General features: G+C 30.6%; 1 protein-coding gene and 1 long non-coding RNA gene across 2 annotated transcripts; one reads left to right on the top strand and one right to left on the bottom strand.

Annotated features, from left to right (window-relative positions):
• Positions 1–3,316: 3,316 nt before the first annotated feature.
• Positions 3,317–16,229, bottom strand: LOC121121975 (neo-calmodulin). Its single transcript, XM_040716974.2, has 3 exons — positions 15,957–16,229; positions 4,832–4,948; positions 3,317–3,925 (listed from the first exon to the last, which is right to left on the bottom strand). The coding sequence occupies exons 1-3, from the start codon at positions 16,029–16,031 to the stop codon at positions 3,563–3,565; spliced, it is 555 nt and encodes a 184-aa protein (XP_040572908.1). The 5' UTR covers positions 16,032–16,229; the 3' UTR covers positions 3,317–3,562.
• Positions 16,230–24,044: 7,815 nt separating this feature from the next.
• On the top strand, positions 24,045–26,136 carry LOC121122262 (uncharacterized). The gene is made up of 2 exons (XR_005865760.2): positions 24,045–24,270; positions 24,464–26,136. It is a non-coding gene; the product is annotated as an uncharacterized lncRNA (long non-coding RNA).
• Positions 26,137–26,527: the final 391 nt, after the last annotated feature.

The raw sequence follows: 26,527 nt of genomic DNA on the forward strand, positions 1-26,527 counted from the left end.
TCACTTAATTAAATCGTTACTCATGGATTCACAAACAAACCTTAGCATAATATTTTGTCTTTTGAGAAATACAAAAATACAAGGCACCTGAAATTTTTGAGGACAGGAATCACCGTCCCAAGGATGGCGTCCACTCTACTCCCTTATAAAGCCTGGTAGTTTTCCTCGGACTAATTTTCATCTCATCGTCCCTCTTAAAATTTGGAATCGAACATCTCTTGAGATGGATGGTCAGGTTATAACGATTTTTTTTTTTTTTTTTTTTTTGAGAATTTAAAAGTCCACTTCTTCCGGTCTTAATGATAGAAGAATGTTCTCAGGCCGTAGCTATTATCAAATTAAAAGCACGTCTGAATATCAAATTTGTCTCTCAATTGTTCAAATGTGTTGATTTTATATATTTAGTTTTATGGTAAACTTCAAACTATTGTAGTACCTATTAGTATTTGCAATTAACATATCTTATTTTATATCCGGAGCCTTATATCTGAATCTAAAAGTGAATTGATACCGTCATAGTTTCATCCCTTGAATATATCCATTGTTATATACATATATGAATTGATTCCTAACCGAAAAAGTAATTCACTCTACTATCGTATGAAGCTCAGCTTGGTTTGGTTCGCTTCTTCGGATAAATTTGCATCCCATCATCCTCCCGTATATATAAATAATTGAACATCTCTTTTTGCTGATAAATTATCCGAAATCTCTTCTCTTATCCTAATTCTTAGAGAACATGCAAGGATTTCTGTCTCTAATGAATTAAGATTGATCTAAGTATATGAAAAGTACATCTAAATTAAAAATATGTCTCTCCATTTATCCAAATGTTTGAGAGTAATAGAACTGATATATTTCAACATTAAGATAATAACTAATGTATCATGTTGTGATAATCTTAATAAACATATTTTATTCATTTATAATGGCGTATAGAAGAGGGCGTATGACTAGACATTGACCAATCATATCTATTTTTTGAAAAATTCATAGATGTAACTTTTATAATTACATAAATTCTCTTTACAAACTACTTTGATTTTTTCCCCATAGATTTATATTTGATCTAAATTAGTTGAAAATTATACTTTTTTCAAAGATAAATAAGCAGAAAATAACTATCGAAATCACTAATTTGATGATGAATATTTTATTCATAAAAATGACATTTTAAGAGCTTTGAAAGGTTATTAGTATATTTAAGATAACCAGAAATGGACCAATGATCAAAATAAATAAAAAAGATAATATTTTTTCTGTAATTGAGAGATAAAATTTAGGTAGATAGACAAAACAGATTCAAAAACGACAAACTTTTAAAATACAATTCAGTAAGAGAAATATTAGTGACCTCAAATCTTTGAGTTCTTGAAACCTTTCCATAGATATGGCGTCAACCATACGTACCGTAATTAACCAAATTAAATAATTGCATGAGTGTCGAATAATTTTTTAGAGCCGTTTCTGTCTTTGTTAAATATGTATTTACCTTTATTCAATAAATAAATTGATTGATGGAATTAAATATTGATAAAGGAATTTACATTAATATTTGTTTTACAACTTAATGAAGTTGGAGCCGGATTCTGAATGAATCTATAAAGTTGTAATATTCATATTTTTTAACAAATATTAGGAAATACCATTATTATTGTTGATTATAAACGTAGTTACATATTCAAATGTGGTTGTATCATACTAGAAAAATTTACATAACAATTTATAAGCCTATAAGTCATTTGTTATGGTTCTCATAACTTGGCTTGATACATTGGAAGCAGACTTGGACATACAGCATAAAAACGAACGGTATTCACTTTTTCCGTTCATTTTTTGAACGAATGAACGACAAACAGAAAATAAATGAACGATGAACGGAAAAAAATATGAACAGTGTTCATTTTGACGTTCATTATCTTATTGTCCATAAGAGATAGCTTTTGACTATTTTTTCAAAGATTGCTACATCTTTTTTTCTTGATTATGCGTATAATTATAATTATTATCTTTGATGATGGCTAAAATATAGTTTATTTATGTGGTCTAACTTCTTTTTTTTTTTCAATCCGTTGCTTCGTTTAATTGCGCCATTCACTGGAAAGTAAGCCATCTCAAGATAGCCTTCAAGATTAAGACAAAGTACTTTAAACTACTTTCATATTGCACAGTAATAAAGATTGAAGGTGCCAAAGTCGGATTAAAATTCATGTACTTCGCATGGACAGTTTGGATAAAAACTTCATAAGATACTAGATAAATAAATGCATTAACTATGTACAAAAAGAGAACTGTTACAAAATAAAAATACTACATGAGCAAAAATATATGTATAGTGTATACCGTTGATGTGCACTTATTATTTTCATTCTAAGAAATGCAGTTATTAACTGGTTATAGGTCCGGTTGTAGCCAAAAAGTCATTAAGAACTAATTTTATCCTGTCACACGGCAAGCACTCCAAATAATAAAAAACCAGAACCCACCTCTCTGAAGAGGTGAACACTATAGACAAACTGAGAGTGAAGATGAACTCACAGTAATAAATATATGATTAATTTTGACATAGAAGAGTCTCAATGAAATAAAGAATCGTACTGGAAATGAGAATTTAACTTTTTGGAGCTGATGATAGGAGCAAACAACACACGAGAATTATAGCACATCTTTGCAAAGTTGATTATTTTCCGAGGTTCCATGAGTTGAAGTGAAGCGACTTGGACTCCAAAAGACAACATGAATATTTGGCTAGAGTTAGAATCCGAGTAGAAATTTAAGAGTGAATCGGATATTGGAGGTACCCATAAAATACATGGTACCATATCGCAGAACTGAGTTCATTATATTCTTTTCAGAGACGGAGTTGGAAAAACCGACGTGATCCTTTATAAATTTATTAATACGACCAAAAGAGGAATGATAATTTTTCTTTTTCTAATTTATCTACCGTGTGTCTGTTCCTCCCTGTATTCGTTCTCATAAAATAATATGAGATCCTTCATCTCAAGGATTGCCAAATAATCAAGGATTCCCCCACGTACAAGAGTAGGTACGTTGTATTTTGAATTTTATCCACGCAAGAGATAAATATTCAAACAGCATTTTCACTCCTATGTATATTTATCTCCTATATTTTTGATAAAATTATGTCAACTAAATTAATAAATAATTGGAATAGTATAATCTACAGCAAAATTACCTTGCACACAAAACCATAAATCAAAAAGTAAGTGCGTGTAACGAGTGTTTGGAATCCTGAAGATTTGTTTCATATATTAAACTCCTATGCAAATATTGTATAATAATAAGATTTGAATTTTATGATTGAAATCTTTATTTCGAAATAATATCTATGGGACTTTTGCATACATATTATGAGTACAGATCTGGAAGTACTATGCCTAAAAATATATATTGTATATTGTTATATATGGGTATATCGTACTTTCAAAAGCCATTTTCATGGCTTTGGACAGTACAGAATGTGTTCTAGATATGGTATAATAAAATGAAAAAAAGTATATATGACTATTATATAGATTTGAGACTATTGAGAAATGTGTTAGACTGAATGCTTTGTGACATTTTCTTTGGTAGAAGAAAATCCACTTGATCCCGGAGGTTTTTTGTGTAAAAGCATTGTAACAAACTCTTCGTAGTTTACATTCCCATCTCCATCAATATCTGCTTCCCGTATGAGCTCCAAGCTCTCGTCTTCAGTCAATTTATCACCCAGGGTGGTTAGGACTTGTGTTAAATCTGGTACAGTAATAAAGCCATGGCCTTCACGATCAAATACACGAAAAGCTTCACGAATCTCCTCTTCGATATCGCCATCGTCATGTACATTTTTGGTCATTAAATAAATAAACTCATTAAAGCTGATGCATCCGTTTCCGTCCTGATCGATTTCGTTAATCATTTCCTTGAGTTTAAAAAAAAATGTAGTTATAATAAAATGATAATTATTATTTCAATACATTATTCGTATATATATAGAGTTTTCAATGACGCCATCATGGCTGATATTTTATAAAATAAAATTGACAAATTTAAAAGAAATATTGATGAAAACTTGATCAAATTGTTTTTTTTACAAAAAGAAACAACATTCACACTAGCATTGAATACAAAATGATTCCAAAGAAAATAGTAATATTTCAATGAAATCTAATTAATAGATATTAAAAAATACTAATGAAATGGCTAGATTTTTAAAATCTATTTTATTTTGGACCAATTTAGGGATGGGGAAAAATGATAATTGAAGAAAGATGTTGGCAAATTTAATTGAAAGTTTATTTTTGGCTCTAAACTGTGTATATAAGAAAGAAAATTGACTTAAAAGTATTTTAAAATTAATAGACTCTGATATAAATAAACCTAGACGTTACCTTTATTGTATCATGCAACCTTTTTTGTGTTTTGTCCCTACTTTGTTTTTTTCTTTTTTTATTCCAAAATTTTTCACAGCTTAAAAGGAGTTTATTCAACCAATCAACGTTCAAAACAATGATTGAGGGAAAAGAAACCGAAATATTGGTAGCTGACAACAAAATACAATGTAAATTTTGTAGTAAGCGAGGTAACGTATGTTATATGTATGCACATATTTTTGTAAGAGAGTGAAGGTTTAAGACTTTTTATTTGTTGGTCCCATTTTTGCACTCAAATAGACATGAGTAGCTCAAAATATTCATTAATATTAATGAAAAAAGAGTTTTGATTCTTATAAAATTTGATTCCTTATATCACTAAGATGACCAACATCATCAATGATGACGTCACATAAAAACTCTCCTTGTCAAAATAATGTTTCTAAGGGACTTACTTGTAAATCTCCTTCAGTTGGATTCCATCCAAAGGTACGCATGACTTGTCCAAGCTCTACAGAAGTTATTGTTCCTCCCCCATCACGATCAAAGAAAGAAAATACTTCTCGATACTCCTGTAGTGAAAATTTAAATAGTGTTATTATGGTTTGATCCTTCATGTAATCATATTAAAATGAATCATTCAGGGCTCTCAATCTACACATGGTATTTCTCAAGTATTTGTATACATCATCAGCAATCATGAAAACAGTATAATTGGCTGAGTTAGAATAACAATGTTTCAAAAGAGAATTAAGCAACAGTCAACAGGGGTTCAAAATAAGCACATAAATAAGGTATTCTCTAGGAACGGTCGAGACGCGAACCTACGTATATTTAGTTCCAGTGAATAATTTCTTCCGAGAGTGTTGTCTATTGAGATACGTTGTTCCATATAACTTCTGTTAGACTCACACATTTACATTCAATATCACCCTCTCACGCAAAAAAGGTATGTAAGCTGTGAACAATTCCCTAATTATTACAAATGAATCTCTCAACCTTTTCTTCCGAAAGAGGGAAAAGTACTAAACCCAGTAGGAAAAGTCGGATTACCACATCTATCGTGCGTGTGCACTGTACATGTATACGTATATCTATATGAACTTTTCTTAAGGTGAGTTACTACACATATCGTATGTTTATATGATATTGGGAGAAAAGTTACTCTTAAACACCCTTTCTTTAATGAACTAACAAAAGTTAATATAAGACAATGAGTTCTACTAATAGGAGTGGACAAAGGGTCAATCAATTAACCTCTTGTAAGGGGAAGGGTATTTTTTATGCTTAAAAATCAAATGGCAAAACACAATTGACTTTGGACAATATTACTCGCTTTTTATTTCATCAGTATCGGAGAATCTATGAGAAGTCACGTGTACAATTGATATATCTTCCAAGAATACAACATTTTTGAACAAAAATTATCAAAAAAAAACTGTCAGTGTTTCAACGGAGGATAGCTACAGATATTACCTTTAACATTTTTCTAAAAGTCAATTGCAATAAAATTACAAAAAATGATGTTTAGATGGAACATTTTATCCGTTGAAGTTAAGAATCATCTCTTCTAAAAAGTATGTACAATATATAGCCATGCGCATAAGTATTGGTACCCCACATTTTTACTTAGATACTCTATTATTATAACCAAAAAAATGACATAATAGGATAAAACGATAATAATAAGAAACGTTTATTTTAAAGGGAATAATTTAAAAAAATACATAGCAAAAGTATTACTCAATATTGCATTTGGTTTATTTCTGATAACTTCTACTAATATTTTATTATAATTTATAAATTAATTTTAATTAACAATTAAGTTCTATCAAGTTGTAAAATGAATATTTTGACACTTTTCAATACTAAATGACTCGAGTTATTGGATATTTTGGGGTTTTCTGGCATGAACCTGTTCTTTAAACTTACCCCAATGATTTTCTATTGGATTGAGGTCTGAATTGAACGGAATCCAAAATCTTACTCCTTTGAAGCTTCGAGGATCGAATTTACTGGAATGTTTTGGGTCATTGTCTAGTTGGAATAACATCTTACGACCATGGTATATACTTTTTACGGAGGATTTCAAATTTTCGTCTAAAATATTGCCATCATCCTCTTTTTAATTTTTTCATTCAGTCAGATTAACCTTCCAATATCTTTGGAAGAAATGCAGCTCCAAAGCATGATTGATCTACCACCATGCTTTACTGTAGATATCATGTGAGGAGAGAAGGCCTCTCCAGATTTCTTCCAAACGAACTAGGTAAAGTTGTGAGCAAAAATATCGATTTTTGTTTCATCTGACGACAATACTGTTGGCCAGAAAGTCATATCCTTATCCAAGTGTTCTTTGTCAAACATTAAACTTGATCTAAGGTGTCGAGGTTTGAGTAATGGTGTCTTTCTTGGACGTCTCCCATAATAGCCTTCATTGTAAAGCCTTCTAAATATTGTTTTTCGTGAAAAAACAATCCCCTTCTTCTCTAAATCACTTTGGTATTTGCTCCGGTGTTAATTTTGACTTCCCTGACCACTTTTTTTTTTGCAAGTGAAGAGATAGTTTTGATGGTCGACCAGTTCTTTTACGATTACAAACTTCTCCATATTTTTTGATTATATTGCGAACAGTTGATTTAAAAAATCCAATTTCTGGGAAATGGATTTGCTTACAAAAAATGAACAATATTTTCTCTGACTTGAACACAATGTTATTTGATCTTGGCCATACTAGACAATACTGAGGTAGTTCATCCCATCGAAAAAGATTCTCAATGGAGGATTTAAAGTACCCAGATTAAAGAAGATCTCGAGTCTCCTGAAATTCTTGTTTGAGTAAAAGCATATAAAAAGTGATATTCTAGACTTGAATGAAAAAAATACAACAAATATCAAGAACTGACCATGAAAATAGCCGAAACTTTTGAGAGTGCCAATACTTATGCACATATTTAAATAAGCTAATAAATCTTGACGAAAAGCTTTCTAAAAAACATCATTTAGTACTTTTTTAATAAGCAGTTATAATAAGTAGTAATTACTTCGACCCAATTTGGTATTTTAAACTATCAAAATATCATAAGAAAAACAAAAAAAATATATATGGGGTGCCAATACATATGCACAGTACTTTATATAATGTAAATCTTTATTACATAATTAAGAAAGAGAAATAGACGATCGAAGTGATGAATGATTATTAATAATAGAAATATTATATTAGACATTGTAATTATTGTGCAGTGTCATTTTCATTTCATCGGCTGAGAATTATTAATTAATTTTTCTTTATATAATAATAGCATAATTAATTTTTATAGAGAATAAAATACATTATGTCTGTGACAAATGTGAAAAGGTAATTTATAATTTATCCTTTCACATTATCACTAAGATGTAACTAGCGTACTAGTTTCATATTACTCATCTTGCTTACCAAGTTGAATGTGATGCTACCAGGAAGCTTAGTTCTTAAATTATTATCTTCTAATACACTTATTTTTTTATCGAATAATCATTGAAATGTTTGAATATAAAATTAAATTTTACAAAGTAAATTCTAGAAAAGTATTTTGTGAGAGGATGTCCCCCATCATTTTGTTGAACAACCATTGGATTACTATTATTTAACATATAAACATAACAATCCATTTTTGGAACACTTAAATAAACCTTCTGAAATTATAGTATGAGTAATAACACTTATTAAAACAATTTTATATATTAAATCATATGCAAAATGGAGTTGCACCTATAAAAAATCTTATATTTTCTGGTATATCTATGCAGAATGTAATTACAGTGTTATTAATAAGTTTTTAAATGTATTTTTGGGTTATCATTCATTCAAAAAAATATGACTAATACTGTGATGTGAACCTTTCATAATTTAAAATTGTTTAGACTTTGCAATTTGTACACAACATCATGGAATTTTAGAGACATGGTTGACTCACACTCTTTTCGCGTGTTTTTTTTTTCCTTCCACCTCGATTGTTAATATCTATACTTCCATTCAACTACGTGAATCTTCTCTTTCATGTTAATCAAACTTTGTTATTATTCATAATTACTAATTACCAGGCTTGTTGATCAGATTTTTTCCAGATCGGCGGTCAATTGCAATATTCGCAGTATCGCAATCGGTCCCAATCTTAATATTGCTTCAGAAAATAGCAACAAAAAAAAATGGTATAAGATCAATTTGTACAAAATTACATCTCATGTAATAGTACTGTGGTTTTCAAGACCGGTCTTTGTCTTGAGATTACTTTCGAGACTGTTTTCTTATGGTTTTGGTATCATCTAAGCCTTGACACGTCAAGGGTTAGGTTTGCCTCAATTCAAAGTAGCCTTTCTTACTGAGGAGACGCAAGAAAAAACAAAACAGTCCCTCCTTCAGAAGACCACTATATTTGAAGATCAGTTATCCAGCCAGCTGTCTCAGGATGTGCAGAAAGAGAGTATTTTCTTCACCAAACGTCCCAAAAAGATTAATACGGCCAAGTAGGAAGAGGAAAGAAACCTGGTTGATGACATTAAATATCTACGAATGGTCTTGGCCTACCGGAGGGTCAAAAAGATATTTCAAAGATACAATGTCGTGCTTCCCAGTAGTGTGTGTAGCGAGTATTTGTTCTCCAAGGCCAAACAGACCCTGAGTAGGATTAGACAGAGGCTGAGAGTGACAACTTTGAGAAGCAGCTCCTGTTAATGTCAAATAAAGAGCTAGAAGAGAAATAATTTATGCAGATATTTTATTATTCGCCGGCAGACTATATATTTTAGTTTTTTTCTACGCATATATTCTTTATTATCCTACAATATTGTAAATAAATACATTTGAAAAAGGTATATATATATGCATATATAGGTTTAGTTATTAGTTTAAATAAATTGTATATTTGAATATGATTGCAATTAAATTGATTGCATCACTGATCGCATATAGTCCTTATCGTTATATTGCTGCTATATTACGATGAATTATGATCGCATTTTTTTCCTGATCGCCCGAAAGCCTGGTAATTACTCATTAACTTCCCATATTCATAATCTCTTAAACAGAAATATCTAATATCATTGGAGAACTAATAGTTCATTTTGAGGGATTTTGTAAGTAAAAAATTATGTAATTTGATTAAGTGGTCTCTTCAAATACTCCTTGACATCATCTTCTCTCATTATAATAAGGATCCTATTATTATATGAGAATATTATTGATATAATGAAGATACAAAATTTGATGCCATGTTTCAAATGTTGTTTATTTTAAATCATCCCAGCTTGTTGTTGTCCACCCAGTTGTCGTACTGGATATAACAAAGAACTTAAGGATCCTACCGTTTCTCTTCACTCCTTCCCACTTCTTAAAAATTGGCTGTCTTAAAGACATATCTAGGGAAACTGACGGAGCTTAGGCCCTTTCTAAGTATTCAAGAGCTTTTTCTCTACATTTTCAAGATAAGGAATTTGTTACGGGGAGTCAAGTTGATCGTCGAAAGAGTTGAAAGAAACAGTTGTCGTCAATAGATCCTAAACTCCAGAACCGTTATTTAAAACCGTACGTTCTTCCAAGAATGTTCCCTAATCTTCCTAAATGCTTATATACGGAAAAATATGGGAGGAAAAAAATAAAAGCTTCATCATCAAGATGACTTTCTGCTGAAAATTTATGCCTAATTCAGGCAGAAGAAAATTGATTGAAAATGGATCTTCTGGGCAATTTTGAGGACTTATGTTCCAAATTGTTCACTGAACAACTTCCAGAAAATAATTTGCTAAGAAAACAGAGGACTTCATTCAACTTTACTGCTTGAAAGGTTCATCCAAAGCATTCTTTGAAATAAATTTCACTTTAAGTATTACAATGGATCTTTCATTCTCAATTTTTAACAAAAATATCAGAGTGACTCCTAAAATGATTCAGCATATAACGATCGAAAAACTATTACTTTTATAAACAAGCTTCAAAATATACTAGTTTATATGAAATCTCTATGTAATAATAAATTTATAATTCAGTTAATGATATGAATATGCTTCTTCAAAATTCGTCATTATTTTCTTTCGTTGTAGCAACTCTTAGCAACGAAAGAAAATAATGTTCATCTCTGAACAACTCGTCATTCTAAAATCCACTCCAAACATCAGACGCTTTTCTCCTACCTATTTAGCAACTTCTCTCGTTTGGCACAATACAAGTCCTACACTTTATAAACAGATGTTCGCTCATGGGATAGCTTTACCACCACCGTACCACTCGGAAAAACTCTCATCGTCTTTTACTATCTTCTTCATCTAAACACTACTTATCTATAAGAGCCAAGTCACTGTCAGATAATGAAAAAATAGTTCTGCTTTTGGTCGAGGAAGTTTTTACTGCTCAAAGAGTGGAGTTTTTTGGAGGAAGATTAACAGGGCAGGATGTAAGTCAAATTATAAACACTTTATATTGTGTTTATTATTAAATCAATGAGTTCAAGTTATCGGGATACCGTTGTACTTTATCCTATGGTTAACTTCAATTCCGAAACCCTTTATGACTTGCTCATACAGATACACTCAGAGCTTTTGAATATTGGGTTTAATGTAATAGCTATTTCTATGGGCAATACTAGTCCTAGCAGGAAATGTTACCTCAAGCATTTTTTTAATGGATCCTGGAAACCACAAATACCAATTTCAGCAACTACAGATTTACCTCTCTTTCTTTTCTTTGATAATACTCATAATTTTAAAAACTTCTACAACTTTTTCTAAGGAGAAAAATATTGAGATGTCCTAATTTCAGTGATTTCAATGATTTCTCTCATCTCCAAATTTTCAAAATATTATTGACTTATACGAAATGGAAAAGCATAAAACTGTCATAATTGTACAAAAGTTAAATCCAACTTCTGTTAAAAAACCAATGGTTTACTGGCTGACAGCATTTTCCATAAAAGCATAGTTGCAGCTCTTTAGTATTAATCCTCAAAGTACACTGCGTGGAAAGTACTGGAGACCTTGTATCCGTTGTAATAAAATATTGGAATATCGTGAAGTATATGACGCCTTCTGTGGGAGTTCGAAAAAGAGATATTTAATAGGAACCACTCAGCACAGAACACGATAATTTTGATTATCTATGGCAGGAAGAAACAAAAAATCAACAAATGGGACTTAGAATGGAAACCTTTACAGCCTTGAAGTAAACTACAATACCTGGGCAAGTTTTTTTTGCATTCTTTAAAGCTAATATCATTATTGATTAATGCTTGAGAGGTGAAAATCTAAGTCTGTGTGTATTCATCAAAGACAGAGAGTAACAATAAGGTTTTGCTCGAGAGTTATAAGTGTAATTCCTTGTTAGACTTGAAGTAGAATTGAAAGTCAACCTTCCAGGCCATATAACACCCAAAGTAGAATTCCAAGTGTTTTCAGTTTCTTCCTTTCCTTTCATATTGTGACAGTTACAATGAAAATCCCTGACTCACATAAAGAGGTGATTGGATAAAGACGACATAAATTTGATTACTCGTTTTGAGAGCAAGGGATATTGACTGGAAGCCAGTATTCAAAATGAAGTAAAGTCTATACTAGTATGAGCTGAAACTTCAGGCTACTGTCCACTGATATTTAAATCAGTTCGTATTCTAACACAGTGGAGAGAGCTATGTTCACTTTCCTAAATAATAATTTAAAAAATCTATTACTACTGCCCCCACGGCACACTAGTTGTGAAACATTGGTTTATGTTATGATTTATGCAAATATGTTCTACTGGCGTCAATACACTATCCCCATTTATTTTTTTACTTCATATATGTATGGATACAGTAGAGTATTTCATAGACCTATTTGAGTTAAATATAGGCTTTATATCTAAATTTTTGGGATGAATAAAATTAATCGATACTTATCGGTATAGTTTAGAACTTTTATTGGATATAAAAGACTTATATTGCTCCCGATATGGCTTTTTTCAAATAAAACCGATCAATTTGTCATTTTTTTTATTGTGACGATCTATTTTGGCTACTTTACATGGAATTTTTGGCACCTATAATGTCAAAAAGAATCATTTGTTGATTGAAATGTATGATTATTCGTCCTCCATACTCAATTTTGAGATAAATCATTATATCTTGTTTTTGTGTTGACAATGTATATACGATGGACATACCTCGTAATGGCATAGATATGATTTAAGACACACCTTTATAAAATGATTTGCTCCTATTAAGCCTTACTATGTAGAACACTCATGGTATTTGGGGATATACATGATATTGTATCTAATTACATTAAAAAGAAATATATTATTTAAATATACTATTTTCGACACAGTTCAGCCTAATGTAATTAATTCGTCAATCATGACATGACAAGTCCATTTCTCTAGAAGGTGCAAGTAAATGAATAAGAATAATTTTAAGTATGTTAGAGATGGTAAAAATAGGTGTTTTTTTGCGCTTGGAGGCTTCTACAAATAAATTATAAGAACTGTTCTCATGTTTCATATTTACTCCTGTGCACAAACGCCAGTATGCATTTCAAGTTGGGGCAAAATTATAAAATGGTGACGTCATTAGGGGCATCCGCAAGTTTTGTTTTGTTTTCTCAATTTTGACAGAATGCTTACAAACTTTTTTAAAAGAAAAGTCAAAATATTTTTGCAACATTTTAGAGTTAAAATTTATTGGAAGGGATTAAATTTGAGCAATTAAACTTCTTTTTTTTTAAAGTTTATACAAAATTGTTTTTCAATACGTTTCAATTGGATAAAAATGGGATGGTGGGCTATAATTGAGTAGTATAATTTTAAAGTAGAATATTTATTTTCGCATTCCATTTTAACTTTTTTATTATTTTATGATGTTATATATGTTTACTGTATATATTCTTGAGAATAATAAAGACCCACAAAGATGAAATTAAACTTATTTTTAAAAAATGACTGATTGAAAAAAATCCTTAAATTTTGACATATAATTTTTTTTACACAGTACATTTTCCTTTTTTTGATCACAATATCTATTTTCAAACTAAAATGAGCACTCGGTAGTTCTGGTCGATTATACATTTTTTACGGTTACTCTGACCATATATAACCTTCGTACCAAGTTTGATCAAAATCGATCTGTAACTTTTGCTTTAATCTTCGTGACTAATAAATAGAAGCAAAAACATAACCTCTACTTAACTTCGTTGGAAAGGTAATTAGTTGAGTTATTATCAAGAATCCTTTTAGAAATGGGATAAGTCGTTTATTCTGTTATATTGAATTTGAGCATATATGTCATATGGGAGGCCATATAATAATAGATGGATCAACGAAGCACGTAATGTCCCATAGGGATTTAAAAAAAAATAGGGAAGGTAGTTTTTTTTCCTTGTTAGTTCTCTAAGGACTTTGAAAGGATTTTATTGTCGAGGCCTTGAATGAATTAGAATCATTGAAGGTGCTCTCAATCTGTTTATTTTGTACAACAGTATTGACCTTATAGGAGCAGACTTAACTTTCATCTTTCTTTTAACTAATATATGTATGTATATATTTCCAAAAAATAGAAAATAAATGGATATAGTACTTTTCCAATTAATTCCTGCTTATAAAAATATTGCTTTATAGAAAAACAATATATTATGTGATGAAATATAACAAATACAGGTAGGAAAAGTATTGACAATAATTGTCAAGACGTACTTTAGCCTTATTGTATTTGTGCTGCAGAGAAAGGTAATTAATAATAATTAAAGGAATAAATAAATGAAGGCCTCAGAAATTGATTTTTATGCATTTACATACATAACGTAGTCTTTCTGAGTGTTACTACACATGTTGATGTAGAACAGCCCAAGGAGTGTCGTATCTCACAAAAAATACTTCGCTATTTTTTGTCTTCTCCACCAACGAAGTTGAACGGAGGCTATGTCTGTTTTTTATTTTATTCGTTTGTTAGTCGACAGGATTACGGGAAAAGTAACGGATTGCTTTTCATAAAACTTGATAAGGAAAGTTACATATGGTCACAATAAGAGGCCATGAAATTTTGAGAGGTCAAAGTCAATGTGACACAAAAAGGGAAAAAATATATAATGGATCATAAATTTGGAAACATAACTGAGGTGTTTGCCCTCTAAAAAGTATCCATTCTACTTTTATCTCTGTTTATGAGTACTATGACGTAGCCATTATATAGAAAATAACGAGACAGTTGCTTTTGGCTTCCTTACTCAGAGGGATCTCATGTAGACACGATAAAATGTAATAGAAATTACTTAAATGTGTCCGCTATTGTTTGAATATATTTATAGATTTTATCAGTCAGTAGATTTACTACAGATGCAATCTGACAAATCCCTAAACTGTCATTGTAGACAGAAATAGATTGCAATCATTATTTTTAAGAAAATCGAATTTTAGTTAGGAATTATTATAAATGAGGCACCAAGTTAATACTTATTAAAGATTAAATAACTGGAACTTTCTAAATGTAGAATTATTATCTTTCATTATAAAGAGAAGTCTACATAAATTGGGGAAATCTTTAAAGGCTTATAACGAACGAACTAGATAAACCATACACTTTTTGTGATTTGAATGCTACATTTAATGATATTCAATTATTCATAATGAGATACGTATTTCTTTATAATCTCAGCCACACGGCGCCGGAAGCTTTGGCAGGTCCGGCTGACCTCATACGGATCTAGCTGTACCATTGTACTGGCTCTGGTTTCGCACTTTTAATTTACATTCCTTGTATAAATAGAGTAGCCCAAGGAAGAAATTAAACTTTCCAACAAGACAGTGAACCGACCCATGAGGCCAAATAAGTACAAGGTGTCTTGTCCACAAAATTTCCTCACTTTTGGAGGCCAGATTCTTGGCTAGAAAAAAGCACAGACCTGAACTCATGCGATTTCTCTCTCTGGGAGAGGGTCAAGCATAAGGTCTCAGCCAAATATAATTCATATGTGGAGATCCCAAAGAAGTAAATTACCCGTGAAATGGCAAATCTGGATCCACACCAGTTATTAATGATAAATTCACTATTGTAACCTCTTCAGGACTATAAAAATAAGCATTCTTGCTGTAAATCGTAAATATATTTATACAAAATAAATAATTATACACGTAAGATTGTAATACTGGTAGCGACTGTCCCCATTGTAGTGAGCATTAAAATATCTCAAATTAATACTAAATGAGCGAATTTGTAATTTTCATAAATGAAACCAACTGAAAACAAAATAATTAATAATTCAAATGATTAGAGAAAAAGATATGTTTCCTATAATCAGCATTATATTCTACAATTCCAAGTTTAATGACGGTAGCTTTTTAAACATTTTTAGAACAAATACCCTGTTTTCCACTTCCCACTCACCCAAGTCTTGGTTAGAGTACTACATGTTGAGGAGGTTTAGTAAGTAATTTATTTTTAAAAATGCACTGAATATTTTCTTTATTTTCAATATAGGTTCACATTTTCCACAAACTTTTAATAGGGGTTGTTTTTCTATTTGTATCAATGAACTTCTAGATCAAAAAGGGTTCATTTATTCTTAGATAATGTAACATCTTACCTGTAATTTATCTTCAGGTAATAGAACATTGATTTCATCCAATGTCTTGTTGTTTTCGTTCATATCCACCTCCATGCCTATGAATGATTTTTCGCAGACTGAAGGTGAGTTTTTTCATTCGTCATTTAGAATTCTGTTATTTACGAGTATATGCGCGCAAAAAAAATGGTTGAGAGAACTATATGGTTAAGAGCAGAAAGATAGACATGATAAAAAAATCACCATGCAATACTAAAATATTTATCTACAAAAAATGACGTACGTGGATCTTTTTGAATGAAAAAAATGCTTTCTTTTTTACATATTATATAAATGTAAAAGAAATGTCTTCACGTAATAATTACACCAGGTATGGATACTTAAATTACCTCTTATTCACAATAATCGTTTGACTCTCTCTCTCTTCCTCCTTCTCTCTTTCTCTCCTGAATTGGGTCCTTTCCTCTCTTAAAGAACATATATATCTATAAGTATAATAATTCAGTATTGTGTTTGAGACATTAATATTTAGTGTGTTGTTATTGCTTACCTTGTACACGTTATTGAATGTCATAACCTTTTCTCTGAAATAAAAACTCAACTCAAAATCAGGGATATGAGTATTTAGTTTGTCGTTTTTTTACTAAGTATGAGATTATTGTAGAGTTCGAGGAGACGTCGGTAGCGAGACACATGGTACTACGGTTTTCAGACCCTTGTTAACATTGGTTCTAGGACACTTTGCCGAAAACCTCATAGCCAAAAGCCCCCTTGCCGAAAAAAATTATAAATGTATTTGATGATGATTCATGTTGTAGTTCTATTAGACTGACAAAAACATTTTGATATTTATTAGGTAAAAGACAACCTCTGGATAGAGGAATGTCAATCAAGACCTGGCCAAATACATAGTAGCTTCAATAGGTTATAAATAAACGATTGATTAATTCGTATTGTCCATTGAATTTCAGTCATTGATTTCGATTTATTGAATTTTTCTCTTCTTTAAATTTTTTTCTCTTTTGCTAATTTATTTGTTTAATTATTTATTGGAAAGTTGTACTGATTTTTTATTATAAATTTAAGCCAGCTGTTGAAGCATCCTCATAAAGAAAGGAATCAACTATTAACTAAACAATACTTCATCATTGTAATTTGTCGCAAATAATTAAATATTTTATCTTTTAAAATTGGTTTAACATTACAAATAACATAGTATTGCAGCATCATCAAATATATTTCTTATTTTTTTCGTCAAAGTGTACGTTTAGCCAAGTGGGGATTCGTCAAAGTGTCTGTTCGGCAAAGTGGTCATTCAGCAAAGTGTCCCATAGGCAAAATGGTATTCTTCAATAATTTTTTCGCCGAAGGGATCGCGCACGGTTAATATCAGCAGTCAATTATATGATTTTTTTTTTTTCAAGAAGAAACAGATTTGACTAAAATTTAGTCTGTGTTATTGTTGGCAGTAGACAGTAGTTTTAAAAAAAAATTTTATCAAACATATTACATATATGAAAATATAATAAATGAAAAAAAAAAACTTTATAAATGAAGTTATAATTATTATAAATTACACCATTACTCCTAATTCCATGACTTATAGCTTTTTAATGATGTAATATACTTGCTTATCGTTGCTTTGGTTGACGATATATCGCTCATCAAATATTCATCAAAATGCTAATTTCTTCATTTTTAAAGCCTTAGAACTCAAAGTGAGATTGCGTTTCAAACCCAAAATTTAATTTCTGAGATGGTCTACAGTCAACAATATAATATAGTAAATTTTAGTCAAATCCATTTCCTTGCTCCTTTTTCTTATGGAAAGACATATATATTTTATTAGGTTTTTTTTAGAAAATTGAGAATTCTTCTTTCAAGGATAGATAATAACATCAACACGACATTACATAACTAACACAAAATACAGCTACTGATGATTCTGTTTCTTTTCCACTAATTAGTATTTCGAAAGTGAATTGCTTGAATTAGAATGAGTTTTTGTCAAGCTGTGAACAATTATCAGCCTAATAATTGAATATTGAATAGTTTTGAAGAATTGGCTAACTAGCAACAGATTTTGGGATTCTTTTTCTATTTCTTTTTGCATTAAAGGTTGTGTAACGTTAACGAAGTGTACAATGATTTAATTAAGAATGAACAAAAAATGATTATGGAGCACGCACACCAACAGTTTTTCCTTTTTTAGTTGCAATACGGTGTATTTCTGTACAAAAATCCCATTCCTAATTATAGAACTTGGCAAGATTTCCTCCTCCAAAAAAAAACAGAGGGGAAGGCACCAAATCTGCAAATACAGTAGTACTATAATGCATTATGTTAAGACCCGACTATAAATTGAACAAACATACAAGGTTTAGACCACTGATGAGGGAAAAAGATGTGGAAAAATTGTCAGCTGACAGCAAAGTACTAGGTATTTTTTTTATATATATCTGAATAACATAGATAAATATAAATTGATTGAGGATGTTGTAAATGCATTATTTCATGTCAGATATTACAGAAGGACATACTAAAGTTGTCATTTCTTTAATTATAAATTATGAGATCCGTTCGTAAATTGTAAAAATGATAAAGTTTAATTATTTCTTTTTATACAAGGTGCGGCCCTTTTGCATAATGCGTGGCAATCAGGCTTTATAAGTAGTAGCAGAATAGCCGTGGTTTCATTCTAGAAACAAGATTCTATAGTTGTGTATTTTTATAAATACCTCAATTGCTAATATATACAAAATACGATTTTTTCATTTTTTTTTATAATTTAAAATTTTCAAAATTATTTGAACACAAATACTCATCAGATAAAAAATTTAGAGAGCTCAAATTGGTATTTTAAAATTTAATGTAATTCTGAATTGATGCAATTTGTTCAAATCAAGTAATTGAAACCGGATGTATTCGGGAAGCCCCAACATTTTTTTAGACCTTTTCAAAATTTTCAATATTGTATTATCTAATCAACTAATGATCAAATACTTTAAAATAATATATGCTGATTTTTTTAGAAAACAACCATCCCTCTATCCCTTTTTTTATTCATTGAACATATTTAATGGCCCATTGTTGCCGCACACTGTACTTTAAAAAAATAAGCTAGTCTTATTTCGACTCATTTCTCTTTTCGACTAATAGTGCCCGGGGATTTTTTTAAGAGGCTGTGGGTCCAGATATCTAAAATTCCATAAATGGATTTAACCCAGATTACAAAAAAACTTAAATAGTCTTTGAAAAAATGACTAAGAACGTTTATCCTTTTGTAGTCTTTTATATATATATATATATTATTTTTTTTAAAGGATTGTTGTATTAGTAAGGTTTGTCATTCGAAACATTTGAAGGCTTCCTTGAGCCTCATTTATTATATATACAAACTCTGCATCATTTGCATGGTATAAATGGTAAAAAATAGATTCTTTACAAAGGATTTTCGACTAAAGAAATTTTTTAACTGAAAATTTTTAAGACTGAAGGCTGGAAATATAAAAATTATAGATAAAAAATATATTTTTCAACATATTATTGCATAAAACAAACAAATTAATCGACAAAATATAAAAAATATTACTAAAAAGTTGCATTGTTGAATATATTATCTGGTTGATAGGACTAAAATTTCATTAAATCAAGATTTAATGTACTACGTTATTGGTTCCTTTATATTCGATCGTTATATCTGTTACTTAAGTTACTACTTACTCACAGTCTCAAATACGAACAGATAAAAATATTTAGAATTCAGTTATAAATCAAGAACTACTAAAGAGAAAAAATAAAAAGCTTCCAGCGGAAGTTTGTTATAAAATGATTTAAAACTACCCATACTACCAGAAATTATCTCTTAAATGTATAAGGAACATTTCAAAATCACATAACCTACTCACTTTAAAATTCCCTAAATTCCCAAAGTAAAATTTCAGGATACCTTCCACCCTTTTGCTACTCTAGGGATGAGCAAACAAAAAAATATATATTCTCCACAAGTTAGTGTGACATTTTCCAAAGTGCTCTCTATGTGAGTAAAATACCTATATTTTATATCCAATAATTCAGGAAATTCTATTTTTTTTACTTTTCACTTTCTGCTGCTATGTCTACAAACCAATATAAGTAAACAATGCTAATACCAAGTGTTGGATCGATCTAAAAAGACTGCAGCCCTATCAGTCCGGTACTAATAAAAATTTGTCAGTCCTAGGACTGGTCCTTATTAGTCCTTTATTGTAACTACAACAGCTGAAATGATGTCACTACAAAGTCCTTTCAGCTGTTCAACATAACATCTTTCAAAAAGACAAAACAAAGAAAGTTTAAAGCAGGAAATTTGTGGCTAGAACTTATTATACTCTAGCTATAATTAATTATTTCGTTAGTTTTTTATTATTCAATTGTTGCTAGGAGTGAAGAAAATAAAAAAGATAGCTAAGGCCGTAGAACTGAAGGACCGATGTATTTGGGATTGGCTGGGTGTTTCGAACCCCTGGTGAATTTTAACCTCGGGAGGGATGTTTTTGGGTCTTGCCAATGTACCAAAGGCTGCAGGAGTTACTGACTGGGTCGACTGCGAAAAAAAATTTCGTCCCAAAAAATAAAGGTTTCTTCAATTTATTAAGGAAGATCGTCGATCGTTCTAGCCTACTTTGTCTCTGTAAAGCCGGCAAGCCCTAAACTTTTGCAATAACCCAGAACTTGAGACACAAATGATCCTTAAAAATGCACAATTAACAATTAACGTTTCGTGAACCCTGAGGTCCCTGGCCATTTTACAGATGTTGTCACAAAGGTTCGCGTCTATCTTTGCCTTCACATTCTCCTTATGAGGTTTTTTGTGTGGACTGATGTTGGTCTTCCTGATCTGTGACGATCGACAAAGGATTCGGTTTCGTTGTAGAGCTTCTTGGTGTTGTATAAAGTAGTCCTTCTTATCCTGAAGTTACGTAGAATAACAGAAGGATTTTTCATCGGCTTTGATGCGCGAAACGATTTTTGACAAAGTTTTTTCCCATTTCTGTATTTTGCAGCTCCTAAAAGACCTACGGCTGATTTTATTTCATCAACCAACAACTAAACAAAAACCGTTTTTTTTTTATTTCTCCCTTTTTATGAATTTTTGGGAAATTTAAATGTTATTATCTGTATAAAAAGTCTGCAAGGAGTTATGACGCATACAGTATAACGTAAATCATTAATATGGAATTAAGAATGAAAGCTAAAAGATCGAAGGGATGATGGAATGATGATTAATTGATTAACGATACTGATATTATAGTAGATAGTATTGTGTGCGTGCCATTTTCATTTCTTCACTGATTATTATTAATTAATTATGTTTCATATACAAATAGCATAACAGGGGACTGATATTGTACAAAGTGTTCATGTCTTGCCATTTGATTTTTAAGCCCATGTTGTCAGCTCTCGATTGTTTAGTCTCACTCGATACGTAGGGCTATTTGATAATGTATTATTTTCGATAAATAAACGATGTAATAAGTAGTTATAGTTTTGCTCCGTTTCCAAAAGGACAGGAATACAATTTCTTGTTGATCCCTTGTCGAATATATATTCTGGGTTGTGAACAGAACGCAAAATTTAATGGCATTCCATGGAACGTGTGTTCAATTAGCGGAATGCTGAACAGAACTGATTTTTTTTAATGCTGAACAGTAAAAATAAGATTTTAGCGTTCCCTTACAATAGTTCATAGTAATTTTGGAAGGGGTGTAGTTGTCCACGGTGTCAGTATCCTAAAATTACGACTATGCAAATTCAGGGACAATTTTTGAAATTGGGGAGGGGCCTAAAACCTCCTCCCTGCAGACGCCCCGGATATTAATATTAATATAAATATGACCTAACCTCTCTAAAAAGTGCATAATTATTATTAATGTCCCTTGTACGCAGTAATAATTTTATTTATCTTGTACTTAATGAAAAACATTATGACGCTCTTAACGCATACATATCCAAAAATAAAAAACCAAGACACAATATTTTTCTTATGGATTTGAAGTCTTTAAAATTGAGTTGATATTTGAGTTTGATGTTAAGTTTAACGTTACTGTCTGCAATCAAGATTTATAGCATTTCTATTAATCTTGGCTACAGTGTATTTTTTCAATATCGCCTTCATGTCGGGGTTTAGTTAAAAAAACTATTTTTTTAATGAAAAATACACAAATCGTATAATCATTTATTCAAAGGTTCAATCATTTATATTTATATTATGACAAGCAATATTTCAAAGAGATATTATTGTCAATTATAGGATTTGAATTCAAATTTTTGGGATGAATTGAGATACCCGAGAGTGTTAATTGTAGTTTAAAGCCTCCGTTTTATCTATCTAAATAAATTTAGCCCCAATATTTTCTTATAAATTTAATAAGTTTTAAATTTAAATACTAATTTCCTAACTCTATAAATGTTGCGGTGAATTTTGGCAACTTTAAGTACAATTTGTTGTTGTTCCAAAGGATTAATCAGAATCATTTATTCATTGAAATAACAATTTCTGGAAAATGTATTCCAGTTTCAATTTTGAGAAAAATTATTTTAACTTCCTTTTGGGTTGACGTGCTACAAATATGCAATTTTATTACAATGACTCAGTATTATCAAGAGTTCGTCATAAGTAATATATAATATATTTTAATAAATTAATTATGAATTAATTAATCCATAATTATTATGGACATTTGGGATTTAGAGGAGATAGTTATGATTGACAACGGATTCTATTCTACTTCTGTGAAAATGATAAATTGTTTTTTTTAGTCGGCTATTAGTGTTTTGAGCTTTAGTTTGATTTTTTTTTTTTTAAATTCCCAAAGACATTTCAGAAAAAAAAAGTTTTGCCACCCCAATCATACATGAAAGCGTTCTCGTTTTTCTACGTTCAATCTAATTCAGCAATCTCATTTGGAGTATCCAACTTTTTTATGACTCAAAAACTGTTCAGCTTCATTTAACGAGCGCGTTAGTGTATATACTGTACAAACCTGCTACTACCTTATGAGTTATGAATTATGACTCGAACGCTGAACGGAACAAAAAAAATGGCTGAAAAATGAACGCTGAACGAAAAAAAAATTAAACGGAATGCCAAAATAACGGAACACTTACAAACCTGATTATATTTAACATTTTATTATTTCTATGAAGAAATATTGGCTATCATTTAAAAATATGTATAGCTACGCTTTTAATACCGTATTACCGTAAATAGTATCAAAATGATTGTCTAGGAGTACATAATAGATAAATAGTAATTGGTGGAATTGACTTATTTGGCCAACTATCAAATGATTTCAGGCCTTTTTTCTTTCTTTTTCTTTTTTAGGAAAAGTTGCGTTGTACAATAGAGGTAAGTATGTTTTAACACGGCGTTACCTCGCTAACACAAAAATACCCTATGTATTTTGTTGTCAGCTGTTGATTCCCTCTTCTCCCTTGATACATCATGGTCATTTCATAATTTATTCATTTTGATAAATACACAAAGTAATATACTGATGTTCCGTTTCCAAAAGAACAGGAATACAATTTCTTGTTGATCCCTCGTAGCTTATATAATATATATGTACATAGGCCATTTTATTGTTTATACAAAGAAATTTTGGCTATTTCTTCATAGAAATAATATAACAATTACTGATAACTAATCTTTTAATAAAATATTTCTAAGAAATATAGTATCGAATAAAGTACTATGTAGATTTTAATCATATGTAATTCATTTTAAAAATGGTGAAGAAATAATATGACAGTGATAGTCTGGGAGTATGTAAAAAATAAATGGCAGTTGGTATGATTGATTTAACTACCAGATGATTTTGGGCCTTTTTTCTGTTCCCATTAAGTATCGAATAATGCACGATACAATAAAGGTAACGACGTGTACGTTATGTATTTTGTTGTCAACTGTCAATTCCCTCCTCTTACTTGATTTCATAATTTATTCTTTTTGATAAATAAACGAAGTAATAAATTATGCAATACTTATGCTCTGTTTACAAAAGGACAGGTATACAATTTCTTGTTATTCCCTCGTCGTATATTGGACATCTTATTATTTCTATTATTATACACTACGGCTTCAAATAGAGAGTTTGGAATACAAGGCATAACCAGGGGGAAATGAGCTTGTGATGGAGGAATTGAATCATAAGACGGAATCCCTTCCTAGTTTTCTCAATATCTTCAGTTACACCTAGTCAGTATACAAATGAGGAATCATTGGTTATCATAGTAAATACACCTTGATGAGCTACATGAAGTATCGGTAACACCTGAGCACGGAGTTATTTAGGTATAATGATCCTGTCTTGGTCCATAATCACACTTATCACTTTGTAGATAGATTCCAACATATACTTATAGGCCTCTAAGGCATTAAGTAAAGAATCTCTAACATTTATATCCTTGATTATAGACAATAAGTCTTGTGATATATCATCGTCTTTAGTTGCATGCGTTAATCTCGCCCTTGTAATTCTTCCTAGGTGAGATCTATAATTCACCAACGCCATCACTATATCTTCTTCTACTGTTGTTGTGGTATCCGCTTTTTCTCCAGTAGGATATCGAAATGATGTGTCGGCAACTGTATTTATCTTACCCAGGAGATGCATAATTTAGAAATTTACAAGAGAGTCCGTTGTTTTAGTCGAAACAGTCGCATATTCGGAATTTCATCTAAACTTCGATCTCCCGACAACTTAACAAATGGCTTGTGGTCTGAAGTGATAACCAAGACCTCTGCAAGAGCAATCTGTCCTAAGGCAGTTTACTCTGACCTAATATTTGAGTTCCTTCTTTCATTTTTTCTATAACTAGATTTTTGCCTTTTCAAAATCTTCGTTCAGTACACTTTTCCATACAAACAAAGTAAGTCTAAACTGTCATGAAATATTGGTTTTAGATTTGGTAGATGGAAAGGATAGGATGGCATCAATATACTTACACCAGGTTCAACCCAGTTATCAGAAATTCTAAATCCAGCTAAATCAACAAAATTGAAACTTTTTCTAGTTGAGAACAACACCTGATCTTTCTATATGTTCCAAAAATTCAATTATCCTCCACCAATGACTTACTAACAGTTCTTCGTAGAGTGAAGTATCGTCTTCACAACGCATTTTTCTCACCACATCAACCATAGTTTCATCAAGACAGCTATTGTAACCATTTTGACTCGATAAGGATCCCTGTGGGGACTTTGTTTACCGAAATCTTCCCAATAGTAAAATTAGTAATCATGTGTTAGTCAATTCTTCTCGGGATACTATGAAACCCAGTCCAAGCGTCTGTGACAGTCTTTTAGGATCCACAAGGAATTGCTAGAGCCATTTGAAATGGAGATTTCATTGCATGTGCTTCCCTCTTGCTAGGATTATTTAATATCCATATTTAAAAAATTATTTTCTTTCCACTTAGCACCAGTATCTGCAACCACTTCCACTATTACGGGATACATTAAAGTGTACTTAACTCTAGATTTATTTATCCGACTCTACGTTGAACAACTTCACCAGTAACTTTAGTTGATCTTAAGGTTGTCCTTTTACCCAATGCAAGATGCCTCTCTGATGCATGTAGTGTTGAAACTTGAAACTCACTACCTTCAATCGATATATTAAATGCAATTGTATGTTTGTGTGTCCAGGAATCACGGTCAAACTAATGAATTGATTTTACTCAAAACTTTTATATAGTTTTTTAAGGCACAAGATATTGTTCAGGTAACAATTTGTTGTTCTTTAATGGCATGTCGGCCTTTAAATAGAATTTTCCTAAAAACCAACTTTTTGATTTACAATCGTCTATTTTTTTTTTTAACCCAAACATAAAGAGGTCAAATTTTAAGCATGATTCTTGCATGTTATTATGTACCTTTGTGCACTTTTTTTAAAGGAGATTATAAGATTTAGAGAAGAGGAAATAAGATAAAGGATTTTTGGCAATAATATGAAAGATGAGAGAGCAATAGTTCAACTTGAATATTTTTTCTTCTCTAAACCTTATAATCTCCTTTAACACTTGAACGACGGATTGTAACGACCATGTATATAAGGTGTATCGATAAAAGATTTATTTGTTCTTGTTTAAAATTGTATTTGCTATTTTGATTACGTCAAAGCGGAGGAAATATAAAAGGAAATTCAAATTTATAAAACTTCGTTGTATTAATACATCATATAATAGTGTTGTATTTACTTATACGATTCGTATTAGTGTAAATTTTTACCCTTCGACAATTATAATATTTAAATTATTTTTTTTAAATAGATTAAAACTATTTTATTCAAAAAAAATAGTATTTCGTCACCTTGTAATAATTTATAATATTTAGTTTGTAATATTTATTTGATGGGACAAATTATAACTAATTACTAGTAGATACGATTTAATATTTGAAATAAAGATATGACAAAAAAAAAAAGTTGTTATGAATAAAAAATTGTTCAGAACATACATTTTCAAATATATTTATATAATCATCAGTATAACGAAGAAATCAATAGTATATCAAGAATAAGTGGATATTATGCACTTAATTTGAAATG

The sequence above is a fragment of the Lepeophtheirus salmonis genome, chromosome 8 (assembly GCF_016086655.4).
Source record: "Lepeophtheirus salmonis chromosome 8, UVic_Lsal_1.4, whole genome shotgun sequence".
Lineage (NCBI taxonomy): Eukaryota > Metazoa > Arthropoda > Copepoda > Siphonostomatoida > Caligidae > Lepeophtheirus > Lepeophtheirus salmonis.